We start from the raw sequence: 12,265 nt of genomic DNA on the forward strand, positions 1-12,265 counted from the left end.
GTGGTGGGCTCTTTAAATGTTCCCTCCGGGAGCAGCGGACCAATCCTGTTAACTGGGTCCGCCAGGAAACGCAGTCGCGGTTGGAGGGTTCCGCGTGTCGGAAGCGGCCCGTTGTCATGACAACACCAGCTCCTCTTCCGGAGGAGGACGTTGGGGGGATCCTGCACCTGAGAAGCCAGTCCCCGGGGACTTCATGCCTCGGTCGGCTCCTCGGGACCCCAGGATGGCATGTAAGCCTTCGCCCCGCTGCCCTTCGGCGCCGCGGCCCCGCTCACGTGCCAGTCCCCCCCGCCTCCTCGGGCCGCCGCACCTGGGAGAGGAGCTGGGGGCCCCCTTTCCAGCGTTGCCCCGAAGCTGGAGGAAATGCAAGAAGGAGCCTTTGAAGGGGCAAAGGAATCAACTTGCCCGGCCCAGGGTGTTCATGAACCAGAAAGGGCTTGTACAAATGCTTGCTTTGCTTTCTCTTATTTGAACTTCGCAGCTGCCATATGTGGAGGGAGGCTAATTCCTTCCTGCCATCTGGATCCAGGGTTAATTCGCTTGGTGGGTCCAGGCCGGGCCCTTGACCCCCCAGTCTTTGGGAGGTGTTTTATGGTTATGTCACTTGAGACCGAAGAAAGCTGACATCTGGAGTATTGTGGGGAGAGGCCAGAGTGATCTTTGACAAAACAAAACAAAACAAAACAAAGCAACATCCTAAAGATGCAGTGATCCAGTCTTGGGCCCCTAAATTTGGTGTGGTCCCGGTGGCCAGCATCATCTGTTTTAAAGCTGTGACCACTATTTGTAGGATGGCCGAGGGCTGGAGGCTTGACCCTGTCCAGCTCCCAACCCTGGAGCTAAGCTGCCCCCAGGATCCTGTCCAGGGCCTTTTTTTACCCCCCAGAGGGGAGGGAATGAGTATTCTTAGACACAGCTTTATTGATTGGTATTTTTAAAAGCCAGGCCCAGAGTGGCCCGACCGCCGGTGTAACCGCATCTCTCTCTCCGCAGCGCTGGCCTGGATGCCCCCTTCGCCCGGCGTTTGGACGACCCTCGATTGTTTTTTGATGGCCGCAGCGGCCGCAGGGTGAGCGGGCCCCCGACGGACAGCGCTCGTCCGGCCAGGCCAGGATCGCTTCCTCCCTGCGCCACCTCGCTGGACTGGTGGGGCAGCTTTTCCCTCTGGGCCCTGGCCACGCGGGAAGGGAAGAGAAGATGCCACTGCCGTTCGGTCTGAAGCTGAAACGCACCCGGCGCTACACGGTGTCCAGCAAGAGCTGCCTGGTGGCCCGGATCCAGCTGCTCAACAACGAGTTCGTGGAGTTCACGCTGTCGGTGGAGAGCACTGGCCAGGAGAGCCTGGAGGCCGTGGCCCAGAGGCTGGAGCTGCGGGAGGTGAGCAGCACGGGGAGGCCTGGGGCCTGGCGCCTGTCATTCCCACTTACCCCTGTGCCCAGGTGGCTTCCAGCCCATGGGCCACTCCAGGCGTGTCCCTCCTGGTCATGGTACCAGTTGACTGTGCAAGTAAGTCTCTTCCCCACGAGCAAGGAATGGGCTCGAAGCAAGAGTTCTCCTGAGGATACCCCTTAAGAGGATAAACAGTGCCTGCGTTCTGGGGGGGGTGGTGGTGAAGAGGCCTGGCCACAGTGGGGTTAACTGGGGAGGGTGCTGACCACACTACACTGGGTGACACTAAAATAAACTATAAAGTTTTTGTACACAGTTTCACTAGAAGTGGATTCTTTTTGATAGACATATCCCTAGTGTTGATGATAACAACAGACATTTTTCATAAGCCTAGCTTATGTATGTCAGTATACCTCCCAGGCTACCTTTTTTGAAACTTACTTTTTGAACTTTGTAATGTGCTCTGGTCAAGGAGTCTTGGTGCGTAGTGCATAATGTGTTGGACTTCTAACAAAAAGGTCAGGAAGTGGAATCTCCCAGCTGGAAGACTGGCAGTGTCCTCCCCTAATGATTTAACTGCCCTGAAACCAGAGGGTATCGGAATTAACTTGAAGGCTTTAGATAGGTAATTGTGGTCGGTCAAAGCTGTCATTATTATGCAACGATGCTTTGAATCAGTGGGACTTTCCCCGCCCCTGCATGTATTGGGGGGAGGAGCAGCACAAGAGAGGAAAACCCACTATGAATTGGATTGATTGAGTAACTGTGGTTATTGGGGTGGGTGTTTTGGAGACTGAAATTGGCACAGGATAGAGCAGAGTTTAGGGCTGTTGTACATAGGGTCGCTGTGAGTCATAGGTGACTTGATGGCACATAACTACAACATGGTTATTTTGGTTGCTGTTTTTAAAAATTATTTATTTTTTAATTCAATATATCTTTTTTTTACAGCATATTCTTCCCGTTTAATCCCCCCCATTCATTCATTGTTGCCCATTTTCCTCCCTGCCCATCCTACTTATTTTTAAAAATGATTTTGAGGCTTTAGCTACAATATCCTTGTAACTGTATGTCATTAACTCTTTTGAAATTGATGTAGTGACTAAGGAAAAGGAGAAAAAATTTGGCTTCCTCTCACTTACTGGTAATGTTGTATTGAATGTGATTCAAGGGTTATATAAGACAGTTTTGTCAGTCCCTATGTAATCTAATAAATACTACACTGAAGCAGTGTATAACGATAGCACGTATTCTGTTATTACGATGGCTAATGAACGTTGTTGGGCAGGATTTCTTTCTGTTAATACTGGGGTGACTGTGAATCAGCGTAGACTTGCTGGCACCCGGCAACAGTGATAGTCTGTCTGGGAGGAGGTGACACTAAGAATTACCGCTCTGAGCGATGGGCAGCTGGAAGCCAGCTCTCGGAAGGATCACAGCTATTGAAAACTGTCGTTCTGTGTGGCATACCTGGCACTGCCATGATTCAGAATCTACTAGAAGTCTTCTGGTTTGGTGGTGGTTATTTTTTGCAGTTTTTCTTTTTAATAGCCTTTGAAAGTGCAAATTTGTTGCCCCCAAGTGTAATCCAGAATGAAATGCAGACGCATCACGGTTTGTCCAGCATTTCCTTTTCCAATATAAACCCCAAATGAGACATCCTAACCATTGTTTACTGACTTCTCATTAATTCAGCAAACATCCACTGACTTGTTTATCATAGGCTGCGCCGAGATTCTAGAGTCATGCTGCATGAATTTTGAATTCTGGTTTCTTCCCCAGCTGGCTGTATGACTTTTGGGTGGATTATTTGACCTCTCTGAGCACTAACTACCTCATCTGATACATGGGGACTAGAGTGGTGTCACACCCTTATAGATTGTATGATATTTAATGTGCATATGCAACCATATACTCTCCTAATTTTTCTCTTCCTGTAATCATGGATTGGCGCTGGGAAAAATCTTAAAATTTAGTCAGAATACAGTTAATTGTGAGGGCCTTGTGTAGCAAGATAATGTCTTTTTATTTCAACAAACAAACATACAAGTGGCTAAAATGCTTTATTAACTTTTTGGTGAAAGTTTACATAGAAAATTAGGTTCTCATTTAACAATTTATATATGTATTTTTCAGTGACATTGGATACAATTTGTCTGCATTACCTTTATTTCCATTCTGGTTGCTTTTTACCCCATTAAACTAGCTTCCCTGCCCCACCTTTTCTTCGCGTCTTTGGTTTGTTGTTTGTTATTGTTGTGTGCCAACAAGTCAGAACCGACCCATAACTGACCCTCCAGTAGATTTTTCAGGAGAGCTGATTACTCTAGTGGTAAGACCTTGTGCTGTCAAAGCAAATGCTCCCGGTTTGAATCCACCAGTTGGTCAGCAGGTGAAGGATGGTGGGCACTTTCCTCTCATGTGGTTTTACTGCCTCGGAGAGCACACTGGAGGGTTGCTTCTGAGAGCTGTAAACAACATCATCATCTTTGGTTTAGGGTGAATACTTAATCCTTTGGCTTTGTTAATGTGATTGTTTAGAAGAGCATAGTACTCATAGATGATTCCAGAAAATGTCTTCAATTTAGGATGCTAAAGGTAAGGGCTGTCGTTAAACTTCAGAGTCTCTTTGCCTTTACCTGCCTGGTTTCAGGCTAAGAATAAATGGAACAACAACTGTGTATTCTGCTAAAATGTCCATGTTATATTTCTAGTCTACCTGTGTACTTCATAAAAAGTCAGACGTCGATAAACTCTGTGGTGACCACAGTTGTATTATAGACCTCCATGTTCTAGGCACACACTTGGAGTTTACCACTCTGCTGATTCCTACAAGAAAACAGGCCTGACAGATGTTATGTTAGAGCAAGTAGATGAGTGAGAAAGCTGAGAGTTGGTGCCGCATAAGGTGGGGATTTTCTTAAAGGGTTTGGACTACAGAAGGTCACGGAGATGCCAATAAAGTGTTTTCAAACGACTCTCTGGTCTGTGGCCATACCACCCTGAACATGCCTAATCTCGTCCAGAATGAGGCTATGCTAGGATTGCTTTCCAAAGAAGAGCCCCCAGGGAGGATGATTAGAATCGTTCTGGTGAGTTGGTGACTGCTTTTGTTTGGATGCAGATGGAGAGAAGTGGGCGGAATCTGACCTATAGGCCTGTCTTAGCTCTGGGAGTGGAGTCCACTAGGGAATTGTGCTGCTGACCCAGAGGTGGCACCTTGCTGGTGGGTCGAGTCCTCCAGCAGCTCTGTGGGAGAAAGGTGGTCATCTCCCGTGCAATTTGTGGCCCCTGAAAACCCACTGGAAGGGCCACTCTGAGTGAGTTCCTCCCTGATGGCAGTGAGTGTGAGTTTTGAGTTCAGTTTCTTACGGCTGCTGTAATAATGAAAACTGAGTGGCTTAAAGCAATGAACACACTACTTCTCAGTTCCGGAGGATAGAAGTCCAAAATCAAGGACCTTAGCTGGGCTGCGCTCGTTGCAAACCTAGGGGAAGATCCTCCCTTGCTTGTTTTGGGTTTTTGAAGATTGTGATTTGAATGCACATCTACAAAACAAGTTGGTTTTCCATTCTGCGATCCATTCATGTTTTGTTTTATAACATTAATTACCATTCCTGTAGTGTAGCCCCCCATGCCCACACCACCCTGGGGTGCTCGTTTCCATGAATCTTCCTGCCTTCTGGGCTTTGTCCTTGAGCACACGCTGCTCTTTTGACCTTATCCTGTTGGCTGTGTGAAGGAGTGAGTGCCTCGCTGGTGTTATTGTTCACCTTCCAGGCCTGGGTTTGGTTTGGCTGAACCTTCCTTGCCTTTTCCAGCTTCTGGTAGCCCCAGGCATTCTTTGGCATGCCGCAGCTGAACTCCAACCTCTGCTTCTGTCCTCATATGGTCATATTCCATCTGTGTCTCTGTGTTGTTACTCGTCTCCCCGTTATATCGGTGATGTTGAGTTAGTACGCACCCTCTTCCGCTGTGGCTTTGTGTAGAGACCCCATTTCTAAATAATCACAGACACTAAGAGTTAGGACTTCAGGACATTTTTAAAAATTTTTTAAAATTTTTTCTTGTGTACTATCGGATCAGATCCAGCGGCACAGAAGGAGACTGTCCCTCCTTCTCCAGTGGAGCATCTGGTGGATTCAAACCGCATGCCTTCGGTATTACAGCACAGTTTCTTGCCACTAGGCTACCAGATTAGTACTTCTTTTGAGGGGCATAAAAGAACCCATAACAGCTACCTGTCTACTAAGTATTGGCAAAAAGAGTTAACAAGGGGTCCAGATAGAGAATTCCAGAACTACTGAGTTTGAGGTGCCAGTTGGAGGTGTTGAGAAGACTGATGGATTTTGTGAGTCTAGAGCTGGGATGAGAGATCCAGGCTCGGGGGAAGAGATTTGAAAGTCATCAGCGTAGGTCAGTAGCAGGGATGGAGCTCCCCGAGGGTAGAAAAGGAGACCCCAGCAGGCTCCTAGAGGAGCAGCTCAAGAAGGCAGCAAACCAGGAGCGTGGGCCTCAGATTCCCTCTGACTCCTTACATTTATTCCACTGTTCTCACTCACTCCTTTCAACTCTTTTCTTCTTTCCCCCTATTTTGGTTTTTTAATTTTTTTTAGCCTTTCTCATGCACCAGGTCTGCCCATATCTCCTAGAGAGTCTGTTTCTTGAGGAGCTATGATTTATTTGTTTTTGTACCCAGAGTACCAGGGCTGGAATGCACTCGGTAAATACAGGTTGAACTGATCCCACAGGCATTGCTTGGACTCTCTGTTAGCCAGGACGTCCAAAGACGTTACCATCTCTTGTTGGAAGTCAGAAGGCTCCAAGAACAGAATGGGTTCCTGTGGCTGAGAGCACATACGGGATTTTTCTTTTCTTTAAGCGGAAGAGTAGGGTGCTTTGAGAGAGGAGAGACACGGTTTGTAAGAAGTTCCAGTCCTTGGAGACTCTCTGAAATTTTCAACATTTAACAGCAGTCAGAAGCAGGATGCTAGTTTACGTAGCCGACTTTCCCTTTTAAAGCTGCAGAGGTGCTGCTCCGTACCATGTAAATAGATGACTCAGGCCCCTGCCAAGATCCTACCAGATGACTATTCAGAAATAATCTTTGCGGGGCAACACCTGTTCTTCATTTGTGTGCTTATAGCATGCATGTGATTCCCATGAAAAAAATCCTAACTATGTTGGTTGCTCGCATTATTCACCCATCAAGCAAATTAAAAATGACTATAGCATGCAGCTTTGGCATGAACTTAGCCACTGTTCAAACTTCAGTTGGATACAAAATCTATTTCATGCTTAAAATGACAATCATAAGAGCTTCACACTAATTCCATTATAAAGCTATGTCTGGAGGTTTCAGTGGTATAGCTTATTATATGATGGAATATGATTTTTTTAAGTTGGATGTGTGAGTATATGACCGTTTGTATTTGTTGTTGTTGTTATGTGCCGTCAAGTTGCCTGTGACTCATAGCGACCCGGTGTACAACAGCCCTAAGCCCCCCTCTATCCTGTGCCAATCTTATTGTCTCTGATACACCTGCCCACTTTACCCCAGTCACTAAATCAGTCCATCTCATTGAGGATCTTCCTCTTTTGCGTTGTCCTTTGACCCTCCCAAACATGACGTCCCTCTCCAAGGACTGGTCCCTCCTTGCAACATGTCCACAGATGTCAGATGAAATTTCAGAATCCTTGCCTCCCAGGAGCAGCCTTGTCTCACTCTCTCTAGGACAAACCTGTTTGTTCTCCTAGCAGTCTGTGGTATATTCAATACTCTTCTCCAGTACCACAACTTTGTATTTAGTGTTTTGTTTTTTTTTTATTTAAAATAAAATTTTTATTTTATACTGGTTTACTGACATGTATTTAGTCTTTATCTATTTTTTTACTAGGGTATTTCCTCGTGTATCAAAAACAAGGAAAAACAAAGTTAATATACTTCCATCCAATTTAGTTAACTCACCATGAACTTGTTTCTCAATTCTTCCTATGTGAAAGTGATTTTTAAAAATGGAAAAAGGAGAAATTCATCCCCTTAGGGAAATAATTTCTGTACAGCAGCAGCTTCTCAGAGTGTTGAAATTCTCTGCTTATCACTCATTCTGAGTTTCACAACATTTTTTTCTGAAGAGGTTGTGAGAGGCTTTTGAGCGTTTAGATGGTATTAGGAAGGGCTTGGGGAAGGTGAGACCAGAAGGGGCTAATGGGTGGTGAGACCAGAAGGGGCCAGTGGGTGGTGAGACCAGAGGGGGCCAATGGGTGGTGACAGTTCTGCTCCGCAGTATCGCCTTGATTGGGTCAGCAGTCTAGCGTCCCCGAGTCAGACTGGCAAGCTTGAAAACCTGATGCCTCAGGCAGGAAGACCCACATTACATCAGTTCATTAAGAACAGTGTTTAAAACCAAGCCACAGATGAACAGCCAGAGATACCTGTGTCCAGGCCCTTCTCACTTGCACAGGTCTTGCTTGGTGATCATAGAATCAGAGAGGAAGGGTTATAGTGATGGTGTCTGTCCAGCCCTGTCCCATAGGGTTTCCTGGGCAGTGATCTATAAGAGAGTGGATTAGCCTTGTGTTTCCCTCAGGACTCTTAAAAACAACATTGTTTGGCTGAACGTTGAGTCTTTAAGCTATTTCTGAGGGCGTGTGTGTGTGTGTAATCATTGTGAACAGTAATTCAGTTAGGTCAGCTTTAATTCACTGATGATTTAATTTCACCAGAGAGTTGAATATTCACAGATCTTAGTATAGTGCTGCATGTTTTTCTTATATTTTGTTTTCTCCTCTGGGGCTCCTTCTAAAAGCTATTTAGCAGCTCCTGAAGGATAAATGAAGACTTCTGATGTCTTGGTGTGTTGTGTGCTGCACTCCTAACAGTGGTTTGAATCCCAATGGCTCCACTGGGTAAAGATGGGCAGGCTCCTTCTGTAAAGATTTACAGCCTTGGAAACGGATGGAAGTTCAAGGTGAAAGTAAAAACTGACTCAGTTGCGTTTTTAAAAGTAGATTGCTATGAGGGTGTTTTGTGTTTTTTTTTTTAAACAAACCTATGAACCTGGAAAAAGGACGAAAGTTATACAAGTTTTCAGGACTTAACATTCATAGGGTCCCTATGAGTCACCTACAACTCGATGGCACTTAACAACAACAACAACAACAACAAGAGAGCTCAGTTGACCTAGTGGACAGCATGTGATGCTACCAAGCCAAAGGTGGTTGACGTTAATCCGCAGTTCCCAGGCCTGTTTTTAATTATTTTTGGTTATACATTCTTCTAGGTCATATAGCCCTGGTCTGTCCACTTGCTGTACAGAGGTAATTCGTGGCTGCTGTGATACTAAACACTGAGACACTGATGTGTCCAATGAGATAACATTTACCCATGGTGGAAAGTGTTTGGTGGAGCTTCCCAATTAAAACAAGCTTGGAAGCAGGAGTGGCACCCACTTCTGAAATAGCTTGCCTTCGGGAACTCTGTGACCCTGGAGAAACAATGAAAGTTATACAAGTGTTCAGGACTTTAGTTCATAAGGTTGCTGTGAGTCGCCTATGACTTGACAGCACTTAACAACCACTGCTACCACCATACAACAATAAATTGCTAGGTAAAGAGTGTAACAGCTTTCTTACTAAAATTTGAACAGATTCTTCTCAGAATACCTTCTGGTGATTGGGGAAATTTTTTTTGGCTAAGAGGTTTATGTTGGTATACAGAGGAATTAAGCATATAGTCAAATCACTATGCTCAAGTACAACTTTAGAAAGTGTTCTTGGCCATCAGATTGCTTTATTTTAAGTTAGCTTCTTAAGTATTCCAAATATCCGTTGACCTTATCTTGACTGTTATCTGAGTAGACCTCAAGAATTTCACGTGCATTTCTTCCTGTGCTGTTTTCATCTGAACTTTTAAAGTAGCTGAAATATGTGTGAGGTAAAAGTAGAAAACCTGCAGACGTTTTGGATTGTGTGTGTTTTTTTCATTCTGGTATGTATGTTATAAAACAAGATCTTTTCCACAGGTAGGAGTTAACAGATAAGATCAAGAAATATTTAACAGATTGATCCATTAGATGATTGAAAGCAGATTTAAATATTTGATTAGACTACCCACTTACGTAAAGCTTTTCACTTTACAAACCAGTAACAAATGACTGAGAATTTTTTTTCTTTTCCATTTTTCTCTTTTCTTGTTCTCAGTAATTGCGCATGGAATTATGGATATATTGTGCATTTGAAAACTGTATTTTCACACTGGTCATTAGAGTATGGGGACTTCTTTATTTAAGAAATGAAGTATTATTCAACCATTGCTTCACTGGAACAAAACCAGAAATCACCAAAGCAGTCGTCATGACTCCGCCTCACGTGTCCCCACTGGAGTTTTCAGTGGCTCTGACCTTTTGGAAGTAGATCACGAGGCTTTTTTCCCCAAGGTATCTTTGAGGGCCCTGGAACCACCAACCTTTTCCCTAGCATCTGAGCTTGTTAATCATTTGCACTACTCAGGAATTTCCTGCCTTCATGTAAAGGCTGACTCAGTGAAGGGTTGACATCGTTTTAAGCATTGTGTTTTTCATGTTGGAAGTACCCAAACTCCCCTTTCACCTCACTCACCATTCATTTGCCACAATAGTGTGGTCTCATGACCACATGGAATTAAGTGTACACTTGCTCATTGGGAGAGGTTTCTGAGTTGAGTTACAAAATGGCAAAGGTGGGGGAATTGACAGCATTTTAGAGACACACTTAGCATATGGTTTCAGATTCCATTTCTTGAACTGCTGTTGGAAGTTTCCATCAGTGGCTTCCTGCTGTTCTCCATTTGGGTTTGTGAACATTATTGTGCTGGAAGCTTGATCCCCACAGGAGCTAGGGATTCGCTTTTGTATTTTAGGTCAGGTGACTGAAGTTCTGAAAGGTTGAACAGTTTTCTCAGGATCACACAGCTCATAAATTGTTGTTAGGTGCCATCAAGTAGACTATGACTTATAGCAACTCTATTGAATAACAGGTCGGAACCTTTTCCTATCTGTGCCCCATCATCACCACTGATACGTTCACTGTGTCAATCCATCTCCCAGAGGGTCTTCCTCTGCTGACCCTCCGCCTTTCCAAGCATGATTTCTTTTTCCTAAGACTGGTCTCTCCTGATAACGTGCCCAAAGTATGTGAGATGGAGTTTCACCGTGCTTCCCTCTAAAGAGCACACTGGTTGCAGTTCCTCCAAGACAGACTGTTCCTTTGTCAGCCCATGGGCTATTCAGTACTATTCTCCAAAACCACAACTCGTAAATGAAAGAGCCAAAATTTGAATTCTCTTCTGTCACACTTTGGCTTGAATTTTGATTTTTTTAAAGGTCATAGAATGTGTGGAATTTTGTGTACAATTTAAGAAGGATGGGGACACCCCCACCCCAAAACATCCATGCGCCATGGCTGTGGATCTAGAGGCCTCCTCCTGGGTGAGGTTGTCTTCTCCTTTTCTTGCCATGATTGGACTTTTCTTTTCCCCAAGATGAAGGTGTGGGTAGGATGGAATATTTGGGAACAATTCCAAAGACATTTATGTTTTAAAGGAGATAATTTGCTTCTCTAAGCACATAACATGAAAAATAACAATCTTATTCCACAGTCCCTTTTCTTTCTTTTACTTCCATATTTTTAATATATTTAGATATAATTTTGATACATTTATAAATTTGCAACAGAAATAACTTTAGCATTTAAGAAGACAATGTCCCAATACCTCCCAGCCTCTATAATTCTTTTAATTTTTATCTACATTTTTAATTGTGATTTTAACAAAAGTTTACAGAAAAGTTGGATTTTTCATTCATTCATTGTTACACATTTTCCTTCCTACCCCCCGCCCCAGTTTGCTTTTTTTAAAAAAAAAGAAGAAAAAAAAATCATTCACTGTTGTGTGATTTCCAGAATAAGAGGTACGTAGCAAAGTGGACTGGGGGAGAGTTGGAGGGGAGGAAGGAGTTGATCTCAGTCCCTTTTCCATGGCCCTCATCTTCACATCTCAGACAAGGCCATTTACAGGGGATCCAGTCCTTCCTATTGTGGACTCAGCCCCTGAGTGAAGGCTCCCTCGCCAGGGTTTAGTCAGCTATAGTCTTTACAGAAGCAGATTGCTTTACCTTTTCACCCACAGAGTTGCTGGGTAGGCTTGAACTACCAATCTTTTGGCTGTTAAGGAGGGCAAGACAGGAGAAAAGTGGGAGAAACAAGTTAAATACTTGCCTACTGATTGAAAGGTTGGTGGTTCCAGTCCACTCAGATGTACCTCAGGAGGAAGGCCTGGTTTCTCCAGTCAGGAGAAAGGTCTCAGTCGTGGAAAACCCTCTAGAGAGCACAGTTCTGCTCTGACGCCCCTCAGGTCACCCCAAGGTGAATCCATTGAATGGTGATTGCTTAGAGCTTTTTTTTTTAATTTGCTTATTAAAGATGTAAGGCCTAGTGGCCTGGTGGGTCGGGAGTGCCTTTGTTTACCCAGAGAGAGGTAGTTTGAGTCTGCCCTCTGCTCTGTGGGAGAAAGATGGGCAATGTTCTCTCATACAGTTTACTGCCTCTGAAAACCGGCTCCAGGTTCAATGACATGAGTCAGTTCTGATTCCCACAGCAGTGAATTGAATTTTGAGTTTATTCACGTTGTTGTTGTTATGTGCCATCGAGTCGCCTGCGAGTCATAGCGACCCTATGTACAACAGCCCTAAACTCCGCTCTGTCTTGTGCCAATCGCACTGTCTCTGACACTCCCATCCAAATTATCCCAGTCACTGAATCAATCCACCTCATAGAGGGCCTTCCTCTCCTGCGCCATCCCTCCACCCTCCCAAGCATGATGTCCCTCTCTAAGGACCGG

The 12,265-nt window shown here is 44.7% G+C and overlaps 1 protein-coding gene across 1 annotated transcript in view; it reads left to right on the plus strand.

Annotated features, from left to right (window-relative positions):
* The first annotated feature begins 1,197 nt into the window (after window positions 1-1,197).
* Window positions 1,198-12,265, plus strand: part of PTPN21 (protein tyrosine phosphatase, non-receptor type 21) — a 107,228-nt gene continuing 96,160 nt past the window's right edge. The window contains exon 1 of the mRNA XM_006879134.1: window positions 1,198-1,377. Within this exon, the coding sequence (XP_006879196.1) occupies window positions 1,198-1,377 (180 nt within the window). The remainder of the gene's footprint in view (window positions 1,378-12,265) is intronic.

Source organism: Elephantulus edwardii, unplaced genomic scaffold (assembly GCF_000299155.1).
Source record: "Elephantulus edwardii isolate Elephantulus edwardi_28Jun2011 unplaced genomic scaffold, EleEdw1.0 scaffold00002, whole genome shotgun sequence".
In the NCBI taxonomy this organism is placed as follows: Eukaryota; Metazoa; Chordata; class Mammalia; order Macroscelidea; family Macroscelididae; genus Elephantulus; species Elephantulus edwardii.